The following is a 25,646-nucleotide window of genomic DNA, read 5'->3' as shown; positions in this document are numbered from 1 at the left end:
CAAAGACTGAGACAGCCCTGCCCGAAACTGGCCTGAATGCAGTGTATAGTGTTGAATGGCTGGGTACTTGTCCCAATCCACAATCCTTGTTGTGAGTGTCTGAGAGGGAGGAGGATGGCCTGAATGCACTGTGTGCCTGATTGGCTGACTGACTGCATGAATGCCCTTCTGTATGATTGGCTGCTGCGTGTGACCCAACAGTGTGGATGAGAGACAGGATAGTATATCTGGGGGCCTCTCACCACTAGAAATAGTTCAGAAGCTGTGTCTACACTTGAAGAGTAACTGGAACTGTTGATCCTCGATGCCCAGCTGGAAGAAGAAGACTTGCTGTTGCATTTGCTTTGACCTGTTCTGAAAGCTGCCGAAGCTCCCTGGAAGTCAGAACCTCGAAAGGCCGCCGACCTGAGATGGGACTGCCGAGGAGAACGAAGCAAAGCACCCGGACTTCGCTGCTGTCGAAGTCTATTGCCGTCGACCAGGGTTCGCAGGTTTGTGTAACCGCTGGAGGCTGTCGAAGTTGTGTTGCCCAGCCGTGGGGACCACTTGATGCCGTGCCGCCGACGACCGGAGCCGCCCGCTCCTTTGCCTAAGAACATTTGAATCTAAGGACTCCCTTGTCCGCAACGTCGACCGCTTTGTCCAGCCGGAGAAAGTCGAGGACGACCAACGCGCCGAGGAGAATCCGCCGGTGGGTTTCCCGCCACCTGAAGGCCACAAAGACTTCGACGACTCAACGCCCTTGTTGGGCCACAGTTCTTCTGGAACTCTTTGCGGTCCTGAACAATCCATCGCCGAGGTGCCCCGCACACCTCATCCTCGCAGGACGTCGCTGACGTGCACCGCCTGGAACGACGTCGTGGTCTCGGCACCCTTGAACTGCTCATTGACGCCGTCGATGCCAAGTTCACTATCTTCGACGCCTCTCGACGATCCGTGGCTCCTGCTTTAAAGGGAGTCACTCAAGAAGGATCCTCTGACGCGTCTTCGAAGAACTCTACTCCACCAGGTACATTGGGGGGGGGGTAAAACATAGGAGGAAATACGACTATTTCCTATATAGGGAAACAATATAGAAAAATATAGGGACTGGGCTTGTGCTATATATCTTTATTTTACAGGTTGCCCAGATGGGGGATCTCCACGCAGAACTGTGTCTATCAGTAGGGGCCAGTATTCTGCCTATTGTTTCAACCATCTTGCTTTCCTTCCTATCTCTATTGCTGGTTTCCTCATTATTGATCTGGGTGACATTTTAACCGTATAGTTGATGCCCTTTAATGAGATTTGATAACATTGGTGGTACCACTTTAGAATTGTATATATTTATCATTGTTGATTTCCGAGTACAAAGTGCGTTATTGTGATCGTGTACATACCTTTAAATATTAATGATATAAAGACTGTGTTTTTAGTAATACAGTGTGTGGACATTTCTTTGTGGGAGTTCGGGGACTACACCGTACTTAAGAACCAGCCCGCATCACCTCCTGAGAAGCTAGGCATGGATTGCTCGTCCATTGCTACCACAATAGAGAATCTTGGCTGGGGTCCTCTGTGCCTCTCCTCTACCATATAGAGAGCGGAAGTACAGGCACCCCCCACCAGTATCTTTACAGTCCCACAGGGGGAATGTAAACTTTGCAAGGGCACCTGTGGAATTAGCAGACTTTAAAGCCATGCTGCTAGCAGAAAATACTTACTTTGCCAGAGAATCAATGCGTTTGTCATACCTATCAGGGGTTATGGTTGGGTACGCAGCTTGTTTGGAGGCAGATGTGGCTGCTTGTACTACAAGGCTTTCCAGAGTAGGATGTATTGAAAGGTAGCCAGGGTCGCTACTGGATGGCCTGCATTTCTTTGTCAGATTTTTGTTAACTGCTGGGCTGGACTCTGGAGCCTCCCAGTTTGCAGCAACCCTTTTTTACAGTGCCCTATGGAATGGATGGTAATATGGACTCAACGGCTTCTTCAACGATTTCTCGTCTCGTCGAGTACACGAAGATTCTCGAGTAGTCTTAGGCTTATGACCCGAGCTCGGGGGCACGCAGGTTTTTGTCTTGGCCTCATGCTCGTCAACGACCTTAGCATGGCTATTTTTCTTGTGCTTCGAGGAGGATGGGACCTGATCCTCGAAGATTTTGCACATCTTCCTAAAGATTTCCCACTACTCTTTGGAGGAAGATTTAGTTGGGCAGACTATGCTCCTTTCCGAGGAAAAAGATGAGGAAGAAGAAGGTGATCTGTGCCTTGTCTTTGATTTTTTCGGTGACGACAAGGAGTGTCTGCACCTCAAGTGGGACCGTTTTTTAAATCATTTTTTGTCGGGAGAAGAATCTCTCAATTTATGGGATGACCCAAACTTAGATGGAGTGGACAGGGATTTGGGGACAATCCTACCCACCAAAAGTTTAGCTTTTCGCTTTTTCAAGTCCTTACCTGTCATTCATTGACAGGATCGACAGTCGTCGGTTACAAGGCACCAGATACATATCTTATGCAGATCCGTGATGGACATTTTGGTGCCACATTTTAGGCACTTTTTTAAGCCTGTCTTCAGAGTGTTCGGAGCTGAAGACGAGGTCATTTATGACACGTTTTCAAAGAAAACAGGAGCACGCTGTAATGCTCGAAGCAATCACATTCGCGGAAAAACAGACCTGAAGCAAACGGGCGGTGCACGTGGTATACATACTCAACGGTTATGCCAGCCGAGATGGAAGCCCTCGAGGGTCATTGAGTCGACCATCTCGACGAACAGCACCCTCTGCCAAGCGAGAACACGTTTTCCAAAGCAGCCAAAGCTGGAAACGAAGATATCATAAGATGATATCTCATACGTGAGAGGACACAATCCATTCGAAAGCAGAGGCTAAAGATATTGGCAAAGATTTGTTTGGAAGGGCCGTAATTACAGACTCTATGGAGGGACAGCAGGAGCAATTGGGACAAAAGGGACAGGGTGTACCGGGTATGACACAGAGGTGGATGGACGGGTATGCTCCCGGTCTAAGGCAAATGTGAGGGATTCCGAGGACAGGGGAGGATTTCCGCGAGGAAGTGTGGCTGCCTCATATCCTCCAACTGCAGATAATTGCACGGATGCTGGAAACTTGATGTTGTTTTGATAGTTTTGGTAAAAACAAAGAATGCATTTTTTTCTGTTTTCCTCAGCAAGGCACAAGCACTTAATTGTGCTGTCCAAGACATATATACATTTGTTTTGTCCATGGTAAGCCCTTCTTTTTATTTGCGAGTATAAAGATACACACTTTGTAAAATCTAATTCTAGTTGCAGATTTGTTGAATTAATTTGATGTAACTGTCTGGTATATTTGACAATTATCACATATAAAATAGCAACAAATAAGGCCATAGAGTGAAAAGTACATCTATTTATAGGACAAGTAGATTTGTCTAACATCGTGTCACTTGGAAAAGTAGATTTTCATAAATTCTAACTCCCTCCTCCAAAAGAACCTAATACTGCTTTGGGAGTCTCCCTGTCAGGTTTCCTTCCTTCATTCAGGCTATTTTCCCTTATTCAAGTTTCTTTCCCATTATTTCTCTTTTATTATCCTTTTTAGATTAGCCTTGTGTGGGTGGGAAGTTTTCTATTGTAGTTGGTTTGGCCTTAACTTCCTGATTCAGGATCCTGGTTCTGACCCAAGGCAAAATGGAGTTTCACAGTGACAGCTCTGATTGGTTAGGAAACACTGCTGAACAACAATGAACATTCTAAACTGTCACTCTTTGCCTTTCATCATCTAAACCCCAGCTGAGAGGACGTGTTTAGTGGCTGCTCCTGCTTTAGACTTGGGCCTGGTGGATTTTATCCTTCAGGCGTTAGCAGTTGAGCGGCTACTTTCTTGGGGGTTTCAGGAGAAGCTATCAGCTGTCAGGAATTCGTTTTGTACACAGGAAACTCTGAAGATCTTTAAGAAATCGTTCTGGGGATAAGTGACTTTGTTTTAACTGCAGCTCTGTTTATCTTAATGACATTTAAGTGAGAACTCGTAAAATGTTACCTTTGAATTTATATTTTTGAACTTTCTGAGTGTGCTTGAACGCTATTTGTAAAACGCGTACTACGTGTAATCTGAAACTAACCGTTGAACCTTTGCGCGTGCGAGAGAATTCAACTGCGCGTGTGTTTTCCAGCGTGTGTGCTAACTAGTGCGAGAAAACTGTTTGTCGCGTGAGAACTCTATAGCGCGTGTGTTTTCCAGCGCGTGTGATTCCTAGCGCGAGAATCGGCTCGCCACGTGAGAACTCTATAGCGCGTGTGTTTTCCAGCGCGTGTGATTCCTAGCGCGAGAATCGGCTCGCCGCGTGAGAACTTATAGCGCGTGTGTTTTCCAGCGCGGTTGCTTCCTAGCGCGAGAATCGGTTTGTCGCGTGAGAACTCTATAGCGCGTGTGTTTTCTTAGCGCGTGTGCTTCCAAGTGCGAGGATCTGTTTGTCGCGTGAGAACTCTATTGTGCGTGTGTTTTTAAGCGCGTGTGCTTCTGCGCGAGAACTCAATTGCGCGTGTGGTTACCAGCGCGTGTGTATTTTAACGCGTGTACGCAACCGCGTGTGAACTCTTTGGCGTGTGGGTTATGAGGCGCGTGTGAATAGGCGCGGAAATTCATCAGCGCGGGAGTTTACAAGCGCGTGTGTTATCTGCGCGTGATTCCGTTTGCGCGTGAATTCTGCTTCGCGTGTTTTTACAAGCGCGTGTGTTTTCTGCGCGTGGACTTTTCTTACAGTGCGCGTGTTCTTCAACGCAGGAAGTTTTCAACGTGCAAATCTTCTGGATTGAGATAATTCCGCGTGTGTGTTTAGCACGTGTTTCTTCAAGAATTCACAAACTTTATTGAATTGTAAAAAGTTTGAAAACTAAAGAAAAGTTTGAAAGAAAAAGAAAGAAAAAATAAAGACTATTTAACTAGACAACTAGTGAATTTTGAAAAAAAGGCAAAGAGCAAAACTTTCCAGGTTTGCCCAAGTTAAGAAGTTGCTGTGAATTTCAAGAATCTCAAGTAAGAGAGATTTTCAACTTCTTTACAAGCTTCTCTAAGAAAATTCAAGAGAAGAACCAGGTATGATTCTTAATTATTAGTTAAGGATTTAAAGTCTTTCCCACTCTAAAGGTTAAGGAAGTAATAAAAGGATTTGTATCTGCTTTTCTTATATCCTCTGCAGGTTCAGCTTTGGTTAGCCTTGACGCAGTCAGCCTGGTGTTGTTTTGTTATCCACTTCCCCCTTTCCCTTTGGGGTGTAGTTTGCAGAGCTGAATTGAAATCTAGTTCTGGGAATTACATTTCAGGGGGATTGTCGGGGGTTCAGCAGCTTCCGCGGACACAGGACCTCTCAGCCTGACACTCCCCCAACCCCCTGCGAGTTGGTTGCCGCATTAAATTGTGCTTACTGACCTGCTGGAGGAAAACGCTGTATTGAGAAGCACTGCTGCTTTAAGAGAGATTGGAAACATCAACTGCAGCCACCTACATATACTACCAGGGGGAACGCAGCGCCGGCGCGCGAGTCTCTCCTGTGTTAGGACTGGGCACAGATTCTCTCTGTAAAGATGTTCCTCCCACCCCATCCTCAGTACTAGAGCAACACTCACACTCCCGGTACAAAGCCCCTCTGCGATTACGGTCTGTGTTGGAGCAAGTAACAACAGAGCGAACTCGCTGAATTCACATAATTACAGAGAGACGAACGCTGCAGTCTCGTTACCAGCGTCGGACTTGTTAAAATCCATTCCATATATATTACCACTTTATGGAAGCCTTGCAACCATTCAAGAACAGCCTGCAATATGCACACACCAGCTGTTCAATTCAAACACCGACGAAAGGCTTACAGCTTCATTCCCTAACCTGATGTCAACACCAGTAAACTCGAACGTAAATAGAAAGCGAAAGCAACTGTGTCCCAATAAATTGTCCTTGGCTGACGAAATTAAGGAATACAAAGACGGAAAAAAGGCTCTAAGGGACAACAGAGTGTGTGCACACAAAATGAAAAAATGCTGTTTAGATGAGCCTCTCAGACAATCTAATGAAATCTTCACAAATAATTATTTAGAAGCAGAATCGGGAAACACAACGGCAATTTCTACTTGTAAAGGTATACCATCGAGGAAAGCAGACACGGAAGGAAAGCAGACACCAACGACTATTAACACAGAAATGTATCTGCCTTCTTCTGAATCATTAAACACTCAGCAAATATTTGAACAAGTATGTTGTGTTATTAAAACTTGTTAATCGCTTGGTCACCAAAAGGCATCATGGCGCTGGAGGAGAGACAGGAAGGAGAACCAGATATAAGGAGTGCACTGAAACAGATACATTTTTATCAACTTCCTAAATGCCAAATGGTTTGACGAACATTTCAGGAAAAGCGGGATACTATTCCAAAACTGAGAGGAGGCAACTGAGAAAGCTCTGCCTCCAAAGCGGGATCGGTGGAAAGGGGGAACAACAATTCAACCCACGGTGGCCGATCGTAGCTGCCTCGCAGGGAGATAGCGAGTAAACTTGCTACAAAGGTATTCGCCCCTTGATCATGCAGGGTACAGTGAACCAGGCACATGGATTTAAAGACAATGCGCTGGGTAACTGGTAGCCAATGTAAGGACTCCAGCACCGGCGAAATATGAGCCCCATATGGGGGAACTAGTGGCCACCCTGGCAGCCATGTTCTGTAGGCGCTGAAGTCGTTGAACTAGAGCTTGAGGCTGGGTCAGGTATAATGAGTTGCAGTAATCTAAGTGGCTGAGTACCAAGGTTGCAACCACATGAGGGTGAAGGTGCGGGAAAATCACTGGAAGCACCTTCTGTAGTATTTTAAGGTGGAAATGGCCAGCCTGGCAAACTGAGGCCACTTGCGCCTCCATAGATGGGGAGGCCGAGACAACTACAACTAGATTCTTCACCTTAGCTGCCGGGACTGGAAGGGCACCAAGGGAAGAGGGCCAAAAGAAGGACACCCACAGTGACGGATCGGGGGAGAACCCACCACCAGCACCTCCGTCTTGTCTTCATTCAATTTCAGCCAATTGTGGTTCATCCATGCCCCCAGGGCAGTCAGCCACATCTCAGCCTGATCTTCGATCCAACCGGATCAGTATCTAGGCGTCGTCGGCATATGAGTAGCACCTGATGCGGAATGAGTGGATGAGATACACAAGAGGCCAGATGCAAATATTGAAGAGAATAGGAGACAAGGCGGAGCCCTGCGGGACACAATAGAAAGCAAACAAGCCAGAAAGAAACAGAGGGAGTGAGTGTTACGCTCACCTGGACCCCACAGGGGTGTCGATCGGACCCGGACAGCTGCGGTCTCCGTCAACGTGATGCGTAGTGCAGAGATGACTGTCTGGACTGGCCCGCCTAGTCTTGTCTGCTGGACCCGAAGAAGTATTTTCCTGCAAGTGGAGACAGGGATTAGCCACCTGTGGGTTTTAGTGATCCCAACTGTTCTCGCTCTCCCCCACTAATCACCTTCGATATCCCCTTAGTAACCTCACCTTATGTTTGTAAAAGATGAGCTCTCCATCCTGCGTGTCTTGCAGGGGCGCGTAGATACCAGTTACTTCACTGGTTTGAAGGCGTTGGGAGAGTTCCGGTAAGCATTGACTCTGAAGTCCCAGGCGGGAGTTTGTGAGACGAAGGTCTCGTAGCTGCTGCTGCCGTTCAGTTAAGAGTCTGTGTTACCCAACGCTGTCCGTTAACTATTGCATACGTTAACGTGCTGTTTTTCTCCCTCTTTACAGATGCGGCATATGAAGATATAGAGAATAATACCGCCGGTGGTAAATCAGGTAAGTCTATGGTGGTAAGAGGTATTTGTAGATTCCCTTGGCTCACCTTGTTATTCTTGTGCCCCTAGGTGCTGGAGTACGGCGAAGAAATGATGGAGACAGTGCCGGATCGAAATATGCTGTGAGAACTGGTGAGTATGGCGCCGTGCTGGAGCTGGCGAAGCGACGCGTATTTTCCAGGTCGGGAGATGAAATGGATCCGGAATCAGGTGAGGAATTTGAAATAAGTTTGTTTTCTAACCTTGTCCTTGTCTTCCTCTTTATTCTAGGAGCTCCGGATTTGAGGCGGGCGTGGCAGAAGACTGGATGCTGGCTGCAGGCACGAGGGCGTTGCAGAAGAATGGATGCTGGCTGCAGGCACGGTGAGAGTCACACTGCTGGATGCAGAATAACACGAAGCATGTGCTGCTGTTCGGGCGTGGTTTAAATAGCCTCCAAAGTAGTCCCAGGAAAGAAGTTCCCCAGGACCGCACCCGAGTAAAAAATAGTCCATGTAGTAAAATAGTCCCATCCAGGCCTCACGTTGGCTTGGATTTATTTGCAGCATGGTCTGCATGAGGTAAGTAATGTCTATGAGCCTGGCGCCTATGGCGCCAGGACTGATTTTTATTATGAGCCTGGTGCCTACGGCGCCAGGACTGAACCCAGACAGCCCCTAGCTGGGGCTGCTGGGGTTTTTGTAAATGTCTGGATGCCTGCTCCCGGGGCTGATGGGCTTGATCCGGATGCCCGGGGGTAGGCATCATGACAGTGAGAGGGTCTGATTTCTGTCGGTCAGGAATGAGGTGAGCCAGTCCAGAACCTGACCTGATATGCCAACTTGGGCCAAGTGGGCGAGCAGGATGGGGTGATCAATGGTGTCAAATGCTGCCGAGAGTCTAATAAAATCAGGGTGCCTACTCCTCCTGCATGCACCAGTCTGGCCATGTTGTCCTGAACAGAAACCAAGACGCTCTCATTGCCCGGACCTGGTCTGAAGCCAGATTGGGAGGGGTCAAAAAGCCCAGTGTATTCCATAAATGAGGAAAGCAAAGGGGAAACCAGTGCTTCGAGAGGTTTCATTAGAAACAGCAAGTGTGAGATCGGCCGATAGTTAGAAGGTTGCAGGGGCTCAAGCAAGGGTTTTTTAAGAAGGGGAATCACTGTGGCCGCCTTAAGCTCAGATGGAATACTGCCAGACTGGCAGGATGCATTAAATGCCTGCGTTATCTCACACAACAGCTCGGAAGAAATTTCTTTCATCACCGCCAGGGGGATAACATCAGAGGGGGCCCCTGATTTAATATGCTGGATTGCAGAGGATACGTCAGTCTCAGAAAAGACAAGGAAGGAAAATCACCCATCTGATGCAATATTGGCACATATTGTTTCACCTTTTGAGACAAAAAACTGTGCCAATGAATCGCAGAGATCCTGCGTGGGGCTAACAGACGGGGTCAGTCTGGCTGGAGAAGAGAGGGATCTAACCATAGAGAGGAGAGCCCTACGTTAACAGAGCGAGGACTCAATTTTCTGGGACTGGAAAGCCTTCTTAGCTAGCATAATCGTTGCAGAGTAAGCTGCAGCCCAGCATATATATTGCTGTCTGAGGCTAGGGTCATATGCTCTCCGCCACTTGCGTTCAGCCTGCCTCAAAACGAGACATAGTGACCTAAGATTCTCTCAAAACCACGGTTCCGAGGGCAACCTCCATGGCTGAATAAGCTGTGGGGGTGCCACCCTGTCGGCGACCTCAAGAAGTGCTTGAGTGAGTCCAGGTAGGGTCTTTGAAGGGGCTACACTACATTTACCTTTGACTAATGAGACAAAGTCCAGAAGGTCAGCTAAGCGCCAACAGCGTTGCCATTTCTTCAAAGGTGCAGCCTTTTGTTGCATTTTGACCACCTTAAGCAGACAGGTTACCAAATAATGGTCAGACCATAGAACGGGCGGAAGAATAGTCAAAAAAGCTTCATGAGCCAGAACCAGAACCAAAGTATTGCCCAGCTTGTGGGTAGGGCTTGAGACCAATTGAGTCAATCCCAGATCAGCCAAACTATCAGAGAAAAGGCTGAGCACAGGAGTTTGCGGATTATTATATTTCAAATTAGGATCTCCCAACACCACAAGATGAGAACATTGGGTGTGTAGATCAGCCACCAGATCCAGAAAGGGGTCAAGAAAGCCGACATATGAACCAGGCGGGCGATAGAAAATCAAAAAGTGGCCTATATAGGAGGGGGAGAAAACGCAGCAAAGTGACAGAGCTTCCATTGACCGTATAATACAATCTAATGCACAGAAAGCAGACGCGCCTAGCCCCACATACAGTCCACGTTGTTTGAGCAATTCAAATGACACAACCAAGTTGTCTGGAAGTTACAGGAGGCGTAGCCAGTCAGAGCCACCTAAGGAAAAAAGCCAATTGTCGAAAGCCGCAGGGATCCAAATGCACAATAATGTAATGGCTGACATGACTATCTCAATGGCACCTTTTACAAAGTTTTACGAGGCAATTAATGAGAACATTAAGGACAGTGCAACATTGCTGGCTATGATGCACTCCAAATTAATTTATTTGGAAGCGTTTACTACAAAGGTGCAAGAAAGACTGGATCACGAAGCTGAACTATCAGCAACATAGCAAGAGCACCTTTGCGCATTGGTGAGTGGAGAGCAAGGGGAAAGATCTACCATGATATCTGCACTCCTCGAGTCAACAAAATGGCTGAGGACATTACTAACTGAAAGGTAGTCACTGCTGGTGTACGGCGCCAAAGAAAAAATTGTCTTGGCTCCAGTTCGTCCGGCCTGACATTAATCAGAAATCTATCCCACAGGTCTGCACACTGAAGGAGCTGATAATCTAAAGCCAGGAACCACTGTGCGAAACAACCACAAATCAGTACTCAGCAGTGCTCTAGGCAAAACGCAACAACTGCGGCCTGCAAGGTCCATAAGTCTGAACTGCCCTAAAACAGGCGCATTCTTTACTTCACAGACAGAGGCTGTCCCGCAACTAGGTGACGACCAATCAACAATTGATGCAACGTCAAACAACACAACATTCATTATAGATGACCACCATAGGAACGTCCGGAACCATGAAGATGTTTTCCCCACTGTCAAGCGTCCTACTCATTCTGTGGATTTATGTCCTGCAGTTCAACCAAAAAAGACTGTCGGGAAAATAAAACATCGAAAAGGCAAATAATGAGAAGAAACCGAACAATATCAAAAATGACCCGAGGTTCAAAGCACATGGCTCACGAGAAATTGACAACACCCCCGTATCGACCAGCAGTGAGGACGATTAGGCAAGCTCATGCTGAGCCAGAAAGTCCACATATCATCTTCAAATTAATCGGGTAGCCGGTGCACGAATAGGATCGTCACACCACTATGAACTACTAAATAGCTCTTGCACCACAGATGCGGACGAGGTTCAGAATATAGAGGGACGGGATCTAATAGAGGACATCTCATTTTACATCGAAGAGAATGAAGTGGTCCCAGTGAGTTCCATACCGTGTGAACACACACACGCGCTTCAAAGCCATGTGGCTCCCAGTTTCAGCAAAATGCACCACTTAGATTATTGGGAACGCCAGAAAAAAGGAACATTAACTCAACAAATCAACACTCTACATTCTTAACACTATCCCAAAAACGGCAAAAGATGGAGGTTAATGCCACGTCTGCCCCTTAGTCCCTACCACGCATAATGTAATGCGTTCATGTGATTTGAATCCAAAGGGCCTCTGCGTACACCCAACCTCGACAACCACACTGGGACAAACTGATGCATCGTCTCACTCTCCCAACATCAGAATAGAGAAGATTCAGTTAGAGAACATAGTGTCCGACAGAAATGAAGTGAATCTAAATAGAGAGAATGTAATGCGGCTATTGCAGTGTGTACCCGCGCTGTGGACCATTTCCTCAGATGACATCATAGTTGTCGAGTACGTAGACGAGTCCAGAACAGACTGGGTGATCCTTCATATAAAATCACATGCGATAAAGGTACCTTTAATGGAGGCAACCCTAGGAATCTTGCCATATGGATTCAAACTACGAGATCATACTACAGCTAAACAAACGGCAGTCGATAATAGGGCCAAGCGATCTTTCTTTCGGTATGAAGCAAATGGGCCAGAATGCAATACTGAGCCTCTAAAATAGGGGTCCACTAGGCAGCCATCCCACCTAAAAGTAAAATGTTTCAACTTGGGGCAATGCACGACCGCAGGAACAAGCAATTACCCCAAAGCCAACATATAAAATGACATTGAGGATTGGTCTTAGTTAACCAAAGCCCTGATAAACCAGGAAGCACATTAGCCAAAAGCATCATCAATTCCTAGATATATCACTCTAATATTCTAGAACACACAAGGATTTAAACATTTGTTCAACAAATCCATTTTGAAGTTGAAAGGAGCAATATTTATATGTTTACAGGAAACATGGTTACGCTGTCCCCCACTGTGCGAAGGATATGAGACACTTATAAACCTTGCTGAAAAGGGAGCCCAAGGCAGACTGTACGCAGGGCTTCTAACATTGGTCAAGCAGAACCCTAACTTAAAAGTGATCAAGACCGGCAATCCTAGCCGTTTATACAGTGGACTTGATTACGATACCGTCATCCTGAGATCCTGGACCCCTCACATCTGGTATTAATGAATCTCTACTGGAATCCTGTGAAATCACTTAACATCGTCTTTCTAAGAGAAGTAAATAATATCATTGATGATGCATATATAGATTTACACAATCCACACATACTTATCTGTGGTGACCTGAATATCAAATGTTTGGACAAAAATGGCCTACCGTTCAACGACGATTTAGCAGAAGGTAAAAGCGTAGATAACTCATATGGTCCAGTACTGGCAACATATAAAGTGGTGAAAACCGGATTCAAATGCCCTCTTTGGCTCCAAGACACCTTTACACCTCACGAGTTGTGGCAGAGCGAAAGAACTTACAACGCGACTTAATAATTAAGAAAAACTAACTATGCTCTCCCACCGTATGAAAGAGAAAGCATTAAAATTAAACCAAAGAAAACAACACTATAAGAATTGGTTGATTAGCTTTAGAAATCAACGAGTACAAGAGCAAGGGGAAACAATGCTAAAAGCACTATCAAATACGAACTCCAGAGATATGTGGGCAATTATTAATTACACAATTTTCAATCAAGTAATTGTGTATCGGAAGACTAGTGGGTTAATTATTATGCTAAGGTTTTTGACAATGTTTCAAACTCAGAATCACCAACCAACTGCTTTCCAGCGAAATCGTGGAACCTGGCAATAACCCCCCAGGATATCGAAGAGAAAATCACAAAATTGAAGCAGTCACATGCAGCTGGGCCTGACGGGCTAACTAATTCAATGCTTAAAGCATCTCCGGAAGAATGGTCAAAGTTCATAGCAGTTCTGTTCAATACACATCTCGAACTGCGTAACACTACAAACCTCATGGACTTCTGCCATTGTCGTTCCAATCTTCAAGAAAGGCCCAAGAGACGATCCTGTCAACTATAGATCAAAAGCACTGTTGGACGTTATAGGAAAACTCTTTGCATCCGACTTACAAAAAAGGATAGTAGAATTTGCCAAACTTGATCGACATACTTGACCCATGACAAAGCGGTTTCACCAAGGGAGTAGGCACCGAGCTTAATTTAATCATCCTGAGCCTTCTGAAACTCGAGTCAATGAAGATGGAACACAACCTGTCCCTGGCCTTTGTAGACCTAAAACAAGCTTTAGACGCCTTAGACAGAAATTACTGGCAAAATTACGGGCCTTGGCTGTCCAAGAGAGCTGTAGCAACCCATTGAAGCGCTCCATACCAACATGTCAATGCTTGTCCGCTTAAACAACGAGGGCGCTCTTTCATCTCAAATAAACATCAAGAGAGGAGTAAAACAAGGTTGCCCGCTCGCTGCCACTTTATTCAACTTATACTTGGCAGATCTCCCTGAAGACCTAATGAAAAAATCACACTTCCCGCCCAGGTTAAATAATCAATCAATTTCTGCTGTGATATATGCTGACTATTTCGTCCTACTGGACCAAACCCAGATCAGACTACAACGGCTAGTCAACTCGCAACAAATCTATATGTCAGCTAGCAACTTGACTATAAACATTGATAAATCGGAAATAATTTCTTTCGGCCGCAAACTTGGATCAAAACGCAACTGCTTCAAGTGGAAGGTGGGCCATGAACAACTTCAGGTCATCGAATCAATGGAGTTTTCCTATAGTTGCCATCCGAGCCGAATTCGGGCTCAAATCACTGCACTCCATTGTAATATGGAAACCATTATTTCTTCTGAGGAAAATATCAATGGACAAACCACTAATTTCATATAGGATCTTAAAGACAACTTCAAGAAACCATGGCTTCCTTTTAGACCTATGGAAAGACAAATGCTCAAAGCATTTAGAACAATTGGAGGCGTCCATGGACTCGCTTGTCAGTAATCCATGTGGAGTAAAACAAAAACTCAAAAGAGCAGACTGGATCAACATCTTAGAACTGAGAGAGCAATACAAATCACTTATAAATGCAGCGAAAAGATGACCGGAGTCTTGTTTTTACAGATAGGTCTGGGGCACCATATTGAAAAACGTGGCTGACCCGATTTTTAGCCACCATTGTTAGCGGTCGGGAAAAATCACGGTAGTTGATCTAAACCACTGCCACCAGCCATTTAAAGTAGGAAAGGTAACATTTGACTGTTACATGAGTGTTTTGACTGAGGGGAAGCTAAGCAACCCTTCCAGCACTCTATAGTAAGATAGTGTGTGCTGGGTCAGTAAATCTAAAGAAACTAGTAAAGTTATTTAACTTTACATGCTCTGGGAGACAGTAGTCAGTCCCAGAGAACATATTTAAACCTTGGGAAGTCTGAAAGACATCCCTGTGTCACTGCACTGAAGGTGCTGTGTGACACACAGAAAAAGATTATGCCTATGGAGTTGTTTTAAAACTCCATAACCAAAGAACACAAAAGTAAAACACACATCAAAATACATGGAAGAGTGGAAAAAAAGGCTCACACTCTTCCCCGGTGAAAAAAATAAAATCCTAGAAATCCAGCAAAGTTGCTGGGGGTCTCAAAAGGTAAGGGAAATTAGCACATTTTGAGAATTCTCCCTAACACCGCTCACTGTATCTCTTGCAACATGTATAAAATGCTAGATCACTGACTGCACATGAATGGTGGAATATGGTTTGTTATAGTGAAAAACCAGCACTGGTCTGTGCAGGAATAGACTTTTTAGACAACATAATGAACACATCCTCGCAGAATGTGAACCAGGACACGAACAAGGACTACAGAGATACATCAAGTGTCTGTGTGTATTTCAATATGTAAAGAGTGACGTTGAAGCGAGTCTGGATAGGATGTATGAAGACTGATGTTTTAATGTATAAAAGGTTTGTAATAAACTAATTCACAATAAAAAATAATAATAAAAAACAAAGTGTCCACACCCATGGTGTTGCATCATGGAGCAGATGGCTTCACCATGCCTCCAGATTTATCCAGCCCCACTCTACAGGTGTCAAACAGGTGACCCCAAGTCACAGTGTACAAAGCAGAGTCTTTTATTTGAATTCAATAAGAGTAATTTTTCAGTCATGCCCCGAGGCTGATGAGAGCGCACAAAAATGTTGCAGTCACATCTAAGCTCCATTCCTTAATGTTTAAATACAACAAATACTAGAACGAAAAAAGCGGTCTTCATTTTTTGCCAATGTGATATTTTATAACATTTTACCGTTGAAATATTTAAATACAATGCTTGTGAGAGGCCATTTTGTACAAAGTGCGGAATTACAGTTTCCATTTAGCGAATCCCTCCAATGCTAGGCTAATGATTGCCTGTAGGCAAGATTAATGAAGAAAAATAGAAAAACCTTAATTTATTATTATAAAATGTTGCTACCCAATTCATTTATTAAAGCCATCTAAATGTGTGTTTTTTACCTTTTTCCTCCTCGTTTTTGATGACCTGGACACGGACTGTTGGAGACTTTTCGTACAGCTGACCATCAAAATACATCTTGACCTGGTACGTACCGCTGTCATGCATGAAAATTGGGTTGAGGACAAGTGAACAGTTGCCCCTGGGTATAAGGGACAGAAACATCTGAGCTCTGTCTGCATAAGAGTTAGGCTCCGGCAACGGCTCCACAAACGAGTCTAGAACCCGAATCACAGGAGAGTACCATCTGTTGAAGGCCTTGACAACGCCCCACTCCACCTGCAGCTCGCTAGGGTGGGCACCGTTTTCCATCTCATAACGACAAGGGATGAGAAGTCTCGAACCCCGCTTAGCATTTATTACATCCTTCTCCAGATTAATTGACTTGATTTTCAAAGCTGTAAAATAAACAAAGATTCTGTCAGTGCTCCTTGGGACGCTCTTGAGAGATTTATAATGATCAACTAGCTGTACCCAGCATATAGTATGCCAATCAAGTGTTCTCTCTCGCTCTCCCTCAGTCACTCTATGTCTCTCTCTTTCTCACTCTGTGTCTGTCTCCCTCTCTGTGACCACCAGCTGCACTGTCAGGTGAGCGTTTGTTAGAGCCTTCCCAGCTGTTGCTGCCTGCTTCCCGACCAGATTAATAAGCACAGATATCTTGACGAGTGGGAGCAGTGTGTTTATTTATGGTTAAAAGCACAATGAGGGCAGCAGTGACAAAGGCATCCAGTGAGGTGTGGACCAGCATGGTATTTGGAGACATATATTGTCACTGTGTGTGTCCTTCAAAAATATGTTCATCACGCTGAGGGTGCATTGTCCATGCAGGGTAGGTAAAGGGGACACGGATAACTCTAGAGGTGGTGCTAGGGTTCTGTCAGACATTATAAGGGACCAAACGGCCAGGCTCCAGAGTCCACATATGTATTTGCCATTTTCTATTTTTGTTAATTATTAGTTTTCTGCATACTGTAATAAATGTACAGGCTCAGCAGAACTGCCAAACAATCAGTGGTCAGCACATACAATTAAGCTTTGCCTTGGTGCTCACAGAAGAAACAAATGAAACACATAATTGGTTTTAATCTGAGTGCAACCTATTCCAAGAAGGAAGGACATTTTGAGAGAAAGATTGTGCACGTTTGCTGGAAAATAATCTATACAGAAAGGACATTATTTAATTTTACTAAGACTGTAAACTGGCTCTTTGACATTTTACAATGTTCATTTATAATGGTCACTTCCTGCTTACACATATATTGTAGTCACACTAAGAATGTTGCACTGGTCATACTGAGCAAAACACATTATCTAAACCTAGAATAACCATCTGAATTATTTTCTAATAGGATATTATCTTTCCAAGAGGAAGAGTGTGGAACAATCGTTAATTTATCTCTCAAAATATTCCTATGAGTAAATGAGTAAAGAGAAGGGGATACATAGCATCACCAATGAGGTTGCCTGGCTGCTTTGCATAAGCTCTAATTACATTTTGTGAACATAAGAATGACCAAACAGCTTTGTATTTGACAAATACTTCTGTAATAAATGTGTTGTATGCTTGAAGCACTATGTTCACAATACACACTGGGCTTGGTGACAATTTTGTATGTTTACAACACTCATCCTAATGTTAAAATGTTTGTAACCATGGAGTGTATCTACTCATTCTGACAGACTCAGAATTTGGATGTAAGGATAAAATGGTTGTGAGCTGTGACATCTGTCACTCCTTTGGCGGCCCAAAGCCCATCCTGTTTCTGGCTGCCAAGACAGAGGGTCCAATTGAACCAGACATGTACAAGAGGAATGCCTGGGAGGGGACGGTGTGACTCAAAGACATTTGTACATTATGGGGCTATGAACATCTCCAGTCTCCAATGTACACATCAACCTCAGTAAAATATATATTCGAGATGTACAAGAAAAGGTGACCTGTTACTGTGTCCAGTATCTTCTTCACATGCCTAGATTTTCAGAGAGTCAGCTGGATAGCATCCCATTGCTATACCACAAGCATCCCTCATTATGCTACATTGCAGAAGAAGCTATAACCCTGATGTGAAAAATGAAAGCACTGGCAACACTACCCCACCTTTGTCTGGTCTCAGTCAACCGAAACCAAAGCCTAACACTAGCTTTCCATAACACTCGGCTCTGAAATGCCTCTTTCTGAAAAAGAACTGTTGCAGAGCCCTTAAAACAAGTACAGATTACTGCACTGATGAAGAAACAAAACTCAGACCATTCTGACCCAGCACATTTCAGACCCATCTCCAATTTATCTCAAGAAAATACTTGAAAGGCTGGCTACAAAGCAGCTACAATCTTAATGCAATGCTAATAAAATATTTCACGACAGACAGTCTGGCCTACAACCTGATAGGAGCACTAAACAGCACTTCTCCATATCAAACAAAAACTAGTGGGTTAAATGGATAGTATTCTAAGTGCAGTACTACTGCAACGTGACCTTACTGCAGCCTACAACACAGTCACCACACAATACAGATCGATGCAATCAACCACCTACTAAGTCTAGAAAGCACAGCCATTAGCAGAGCCAAGTTCTTCCTATGTATGTACCATTGCATACAAGTAAGAATTGCTCAATTTGTTTCCACAGACAGCTGTCAAGCGCAAAGTACCCCTGGTATCATCCAATTCAGAATGGGATTTTAATGCAGACATATTAACTAAAATTCTAGAAGAACATATCAATTCAGTCCAAATGTATGCTGATGATTTTAGCAATGACCCAAACTCCTCAGTAAGATGTTAGGAGTGCTTATGCACGGTACAAAGGAGGTTGACAACCAAAAGATGGTTTCAACTCTATCAAGACAGAGATCATTAACAGTTGGCTGTCCGCTCTCACAAGCTTTACGTTCCACTGGCCCTGGTCTTGGGAACCACACTACCCCATCAGGCAAAGCCATGAAACTCAGTATAGCATTCAACTCATCACTGCCATTTACACACCAAAACATTCACTCAAAGTACCCATTGCAAACGTGGGGGCCACTTGATAAGGCTGAGCTAGCCAGGTGCATTCCGTCAGCTTCTGCATCAACATTAAAATAAGTATGTTAAAAGCATGATTACTGTCTGCTCTATGAAAGTCTCCTCGAAACATGTGATCCCCTGAGACCTCCAGAACTATCAAGGACAACATCTCTCTCTCTCTCCTGGCTTAGCAGATTTCTGTAACCACTCCTTTGCCATTGGTTCCTTTCCTCTACTCCTTAAGCACTCCTTTGTGCACCTTTTCCTAAAAAGCCATCTGCTACCCCTGCTGCCCCGCCAACTATCGCCCTATCTCTACCACCCCCTTTGTGGGCATACTCTTTGAGAAATTGGTCATCTCCCAAGGGATCCCCCACACTGAACTTGTTGGCTGTCTCCATGACCACCATTCTGGCTTTAGAACATCCAGAGGCACGGAAATGGCTCCCCTGAACACCTGTGAAGATCTGCTCTCTAACCTTGATTCCATCTTTCGTGCCGTTCTTATTCACCTTGATCTTTCCTCTGCCTTTGGCACAGTCAATCACTCCATCCTCATAAAACAGCTCTGTGATACCCTTGGCATCATGGGCCGGGCACTAGACTGGCTGATCTCCTTCCTTTCCAATCGTCCTTCCCAGGTGCAGCTGGGCGCTTTCATCTCCTCCACCTCACTCTCTACCTGCAGCATTCCTCACAGCACTATCCTATTGCTGTGGTTCTTCAACATCTACCTTGCCCCTCTTGCCCACTTGATCTCCTCCTTCTCTCCTCATTCGCAGTATTATGCTGATGAGACACAGCTCTCCTCCAAGCTCCCCTCTGCTTCCTCCCCTTTCCCCTCTCTCATTCCCGACTGTCTGTCCGCTTTTCAGGTATGGTGCTCTGCTAACGATCTCTGTCTTAATGCCTTCACATAGGGACCCCTGCTTCCTCCCCACTCTCTGGCCCCCCTTCTTGGGTCCTCTCCCCTCACCATCTTGCAAGGCTAAAATCCTTGCTGTCATCTTCAACTCCTCTCTCTGCTTCTCTCCTCACATCATGGACCTCGCCAAGAAGGCCCACTTTCAGCTTGTGAAGCAAGCTCTTACCTTCTAAGAGGTATTCTTCCCTTCCTCACCTTTTCCCAGAAGCACAATATCTCTAGAGCGCTGGTCCTCTGTAGGCTGGACTACTGTAACAGCCTCTTCCTCAATCTACCTCTCTCCTCCCTTCACCCCTTCAACTAATCCAGAATAGGACTGCAAGACATATCCTTGGCCTCAAGCCCACAGACTGCATCTCTCCAGCTCTAAAATCTCTCCACTGGGTCTTAGTTGTTGCGAGGATCAAATTGAAGACCCTCTGCATCATCCACAATGCTTTCTGGGGCCTGGGACCCAGCTATCTCCGACTCTCTCTCCCTAAGTACCTCCCTGCTAGAGTCCTTCAGTCATCTAGCTCCAACTCTCTGCAGATCAGACGTTTCTCCGAGCAGAGAGTGGGGGTAGATCTCTCTCTTCGGCAGGTGCCTTCCTCTGGAATAGCCTCCCTGCCCCTCCCAGACGTGAGCCGGACCTCCTTATGTTTTGGAAACTTCTCAAGACCCTGTTATTCTCTACCTCTTTCCCTCTCTCCCTCTCTTGCTGACTCCTCTTCTGCCACTGTGACTGGTGGGCTTGTCCCCCATGAATCCTACAGGCTACCAGGCCTTCCTTGACTGGTCCAATCCAGCATTCCCCCTGGACTGGTCCAATCCAGCATCCCCCCTATCAGTACTGCCCTTTGGGCCCCCCTCCCCGATTAGCACCCCCCTCCAGTCTAATCCACCCCCTTCCTTGCACTTAGTCGGTAGCCCTCCCCCAGCACCCCCTTGCACTCCCCTCCTGCACCCACCTTAGCACTTGCCTAGCCCCATGGCCAACCCAACCCCTTTCTTGCAGTTCTTGTTACTGCACTTCTGAATGTCACAAGGCCTAGTAGGTTCGTTATTGTTGTTTATTTCGCTTGTTCCCTCCCCTTTTTGCCTTGTGGCGCCTGGAAACACTCCTTGATGTATAGGTGCCTTACAAATGGACAAAAGTACCCCAAAGAAGGAGGTGGCGCCCAACACATGTCCTGCTCTGAGCTCTGTCCCACCAGAATTGCTTGAAGGACGAGCCAGGGAATACAGGCCAGAAGTGACCATAAGTCTTGCAAGAGTTTTGAAAGAGTTGAGGGAAGCCCTCGGAAGGCTGCTTGCTAAAGTCGACAGCGTGCCCATTAAATTAGATCTTATGCAGCAACAAATAAAGAGATGGCTATCAGGATTGTGGTGGCTGATTGAAGAATTGGAATCTCGGCACTAGATGACACACAAGGAAGCGGAAGAGGTAAGAGTAAGACAAAGTAATGTCCGTATTTTTGAGATCCCAATGTCATACAATGGGGGTGCTATGCAGCATATATTGCAAAACTGATAAGAGAAACATTACCGTTGGCATCACTCTCTCAGTTTTTCCCGATCAAGAGAACACACAGGTCTCTGCACCCTTGCACCTCACCAGGAGATCAGCCAAGACCAATAGTCACAAAAGTGTGAAACTGCAGGTATGGAGCCAACATTTTAGGACAGTGACGATTGCTGGCCGTATAACGTAAACATGGAGCAAGAATCTGATATTCGGACCTCATCAGCATGGTGCCAAAACATCAAAGGAGTGTACGCATGTTAAAGCCCAATCAGAGAGAGAAACATCAGACAAACAATGATGCACATGGCCAAATTCAAAATGATAGCACATGAGTAGGCGCACTTTTTTATAGCCCCTCCCCAGACCCCCCAGCAGCATTACTATACATGGAGAATCTGAAAGCAATGACTGGGGGCCCTATGGCCCTGACAAAGGTCCTTGGGTGCCTGTGATCTGGCTGAAGAGGACCCTGTTAGTTCAACAGTGGGTGGAGATGAACGAGGGGAGAGATTTAGGCAGCAGAAATAACCAACATCCCCCCTGAGATGCCCACTTGGACAAGGGCTCTCACGTGTGACAGATGAGAGTTTCAGCACAAGAGGTATCCACTGGATACTGCGAACACTCCATCAGTTTAAGTGGGATTCTATTGATGTTTAGCTTGTGAGCCCGGTACTTTATAAGGAATTGGTACATGTTCTGGAAACACTCAGTGCAACCAATAGGCACTCATACTGGTACAATCTATGACTTATTAATTGCAAAAATTCTACCTTTCGTCACCTACGTGCATCCGTCTTATAAGTGAAGAAACAGAAAAAGTATAATTTGCAATAATGCTGAATGTCACATCGTCAAGTCTGAACGTCTAAAAATGCAACAAACCTAGACTGTAAAGAGCGAAAAGAGTGCAAGATTTTATACATTGAAAGAAGAAAAATCTTTAAGTGCGTACATAGGAAATCTTGATATCTGCGGTTAATATGGGCAACTCCAAAGATTTTTGAAGAATTGTACCGGGGGTTGGAGGGCTGCCCCAGATATGACATTTTGGAGGTACAATATTGATAGGACAGGCTGGTATATCATATTATGCTTCACGAAACAAGGACGCCCATGTAATGCTAGGAGCAGCGGTTCTCCTTGTCATTGTGCCCTTTGAGATATTCACTGCTATTACAGAGCAAAAAGGGGAAAGGCACCAGTTCCAGATAAAATAATGAAGATGTATTCTTTAGGGATTTAGAGAAATGGGCACCTGTACTATCTGACCTCTATAATGCCATCAGGATTCATGGAGAGGTACCCCTCTCCCTCAGTTGGTTGTTGGCAGAGATAGGACCAATTTACAAGAAATGGGATGGACTACTGCTGGCAATTATGGGCCAACCATCCTTCTTGACAGCTTGGGGAAAACACTAGGCAAGATCTGCAGGACGAAATCAGGAAACTAGTCCAGAATGATAAATGCTATCACTGACCTCCAAGCAGGCTTCAATAGGGGCATCAGCACAATAGATCAGGTTTTCCGCGCCTACTTTTTGATGTTATTCTATTCAGTGCATTCGACACTGTACCTTGCTTGCCTACAAAGTAGTGGAATAATTACATGGTTTATGTGGCTTGGCAGACCTCCTAGATGGTATTCACTTTTTATATGTAGGGCTCCTTCAAGATGCGGGCCACTGCCTAAGGGAGTCTGACAGGGTAGCGTTTCACCCCCTCTACTATTTATCAATCCTCTGACACAGACCATACAGACCCTTGATGCAGATTCGCCAGTGTTGGATGGTCATAGTCCACACAGAACCTTAAGGAGGATGCCCAAGTATTGGATTGGCGTGAAACTGGCATTCTTATATTTGTCAATGAGTTCTAGAACTCCCCAGGCCTACAAATCCAGCTAGATGTCTTTCACCAAGAATACTTACCCAAGGGTCTCGAGACAGGCATCTAGATGGGCAAGAAACCCAAAATCAAGATTGTTCTTTGTAACAAACTATTGGATCAGGTTTAATTTTTTGATCTTTTTGGGGACAGGACTGATGCTAACACTAAATAGTTTAAGGCGATTGAGAAGAGATCTATTACTTTGTCAATGCAAGGAGGTGTTGTAAGTGCCTTTTCTAGACCGTTTTGGTGCTAACGTCTTTACACCCACCATGGAGGTACAAAACAAAGTCAATTGCGACTGCACTAAATGGCACAGCAATCTGGGGTTATAGTGATGTTACAGCAGTGGTTAGAGCTGAAAATATAGTTTGCTAAACTCTCATGGGATTAACACAAAGCACTTCAACTAACTTCATAAAGTTACAAATGGGTTTGAAGGATATCCAACATACAGTAAATCTTTGCACACTACTCTATTGGGCTGCATATGGCCCTCTACAAATATTGCCCATTACAGAGCGGCCCGTATATGGTACCTGAAGTGCCCAAATGTCTGACTACTTGGTTTATACATGTTTTTATTTTGTACAAAGATCAACTGAGATGACCAAAGTTTAATTGATAAAGGCTGTAAAATAATAGGATGTTCAAAGAAAGTTTACCTCAAGAGCCAGCAACAATTCATTTAATGGTTTTTCTGCTTTAAAAACACCCATGTTTAGAAATCTATATAGACAATGCCAAGGCATCTCTCAGAACAAATGTGTACATTCGTCTGAGACCGGGAATTTTCTCTACCAACATTTGACTTGTTAGTCGAGTCACCCACAGATGGTAAGCCCTGTCTATTCATTCTGCTCAGATGAAGTAGAGGTAGAGATAAAGCATTTTCATTTTTTGTTATCGATATAATAGATAAAGGGGAATTATGGCTTGAAACTTTAGTCTGGTGTGCCATTTCTACATTTATAGAAGCAATATTCCTTTGTAAATTAACTGAGGGTGATATTATCATAAAGAATGTAATCAATTTTATATCAAGTGGGCGTAAAGTTATAGTTCCTTTCATGGATGAAGGGCTGAGTGGACCTGCTGGAATTCGAACCTGTGACCATGAGGTCAAACACAGGTCCCAGTAGTGGATGCATCAGTCCACTGAGCCACAGACCCGGCTGTGCAGGTTGTGCTCTATACTGATGGGTACAGGACTATTAAAATTGTTGCCACACTGATCCACTGCACAGGGTGGTTAATCCCGTTGATCAGATTAGAACAGCATCTTGATAAGTGGGCAGAGCTTAAAACGATGCAGGGCAGTGTGGGGCAATCTATGGTCAGGATTGCACATGACCACTTCTGATGTATGTTATGGTGATTTGTACCATATACCGCTAACACCCTAGAGTAGTCTCCGGGCACTCGCGTGGCTCTGCAAGAGAGGGGGGTGGAGGGTTAGTGAGGAACAGGGTGAGAGGATTGATTCTGAACCAGGAGGAACTGGCATCTGTGAGTGTTTTTTTGCATGTGGAAGGCCTCATGCGTTGTATCTGTATGACTAACATTCCGTGCCTCGGGTGTGTGGTAGTGCTTCGTGTTGGCATTGGTGTGTTGTGTGGTTATGATGGGTTGGTCATGTGCACTGGTTAGATAATGTCGATAAGGGATCCAGAGTCACAGGTGGTCGTACCTGTAAAATAATCCGGCATCTTGGTGTGTAGTTGCATGGTTCATGGTTTTCTGGACTATGTGGATGGTTCACCTTAGGTGTGGACATATTAATGGTTTTCTGTTTGTTTATGTGGAGTGTGGCAAGTCCAAGTTCTGGTGTAGTGGCGTCAGTTATGTAGAAGGGGCAGAAAGGGAAAAGGGTTAGTAAAGTTGCTCAGTTTGTTGGGTCCTCTGGTGTAGCCCTTTGGATGCAGCTTGACAGTATCTAGCCAGGTTCTTGTTTGTTGTTCTTTTTTGGCCCACCTTGTCTCCTCTCTATGTTGTTTCTGTGGTGTTGTTGTTGCTGCCGGTTTCCCTTCTAGGCTCTCATTGTCTGTTGAATAGCCAGGTTTTGAGTAGTTTCCTGAAGGCGATGTGGTCATCTGTGGTTCTAATTACTTTGGACATGTTGTTCCAGATGTTAGCAATTAAACGCGAGAACGCTGTTCCGCCGAGTGTCCTTTTTTCGTAGTGTTTTGCCTCTATTTGTAGGTCGTTGCTGGATCTATGTTCCCCTCCAGGGCGTTACCGGCTAATCTTGTCCTGGAGGAATTCCGCTCCTTGTCTGTGCAAGGCTTTGTGGGTGATGCAGAGTGCTTTCAATTTGATGCATTTTTTAACCAGTGTAGGCTTTTCAGTGCTGGAGTGATGTGGTCTCGTACGTTTACTCATAATAGGAACCTGGCTGCTGTATTTTGCACTCTTTGGAGTTTCTTGGTAAGTCTTTCCGGCATTCCTAGGTAGAGGCTGTTTGCGTAGTCAATTCTTGTGAGTATCAGGGAGAGG

General features: G+C 45.1%; 1 protein-coding gene across 1 annotated transcript in view; it reads right to left on the bottom strand.

Annotated features, from left to right (window-relative positions):
* The window catches only part of LOC138493088 (uncharacterized), a 726,753-nt gene that overhangs the window by 698,859 nt on the left and 2,248 nt on the right, over positions 1 to 25,646 (bottom strand). The window contains exon 2 of the mRNA XM_069620304.1: positions 15,819 to 16,214. Within this exon, the coding sequence (XP_069476405.1) occupies positions 15,819 to 16,214 (396 nt within the window). The remainder of the gene's footprint in view (positions 1 to 15,818; positions 16,215 to 25,646) is intronic.

The sequence above is a fragment of the Ambystoma mexicanum genome, chromosome 10 (genome assembly GCF_040938575.1).
Source record: "Ambystoma mexicanum isolate Mex_15411 chromosome 10, UKY_AmexF1_1, whole genome shotgun sequence".
In the NCBI taxonomy this organism is placed as follows: Eukaryota; Metazoa; Chordata; class Amphibia; order Caudata; family Ambystomatidae; genus Ambystoma; species Ambystoma mexicanum.
Note: the sequence above shows the minus strand (reverse complement) of the source record. Positions and strands in the feature narration are given on the sequence as shown.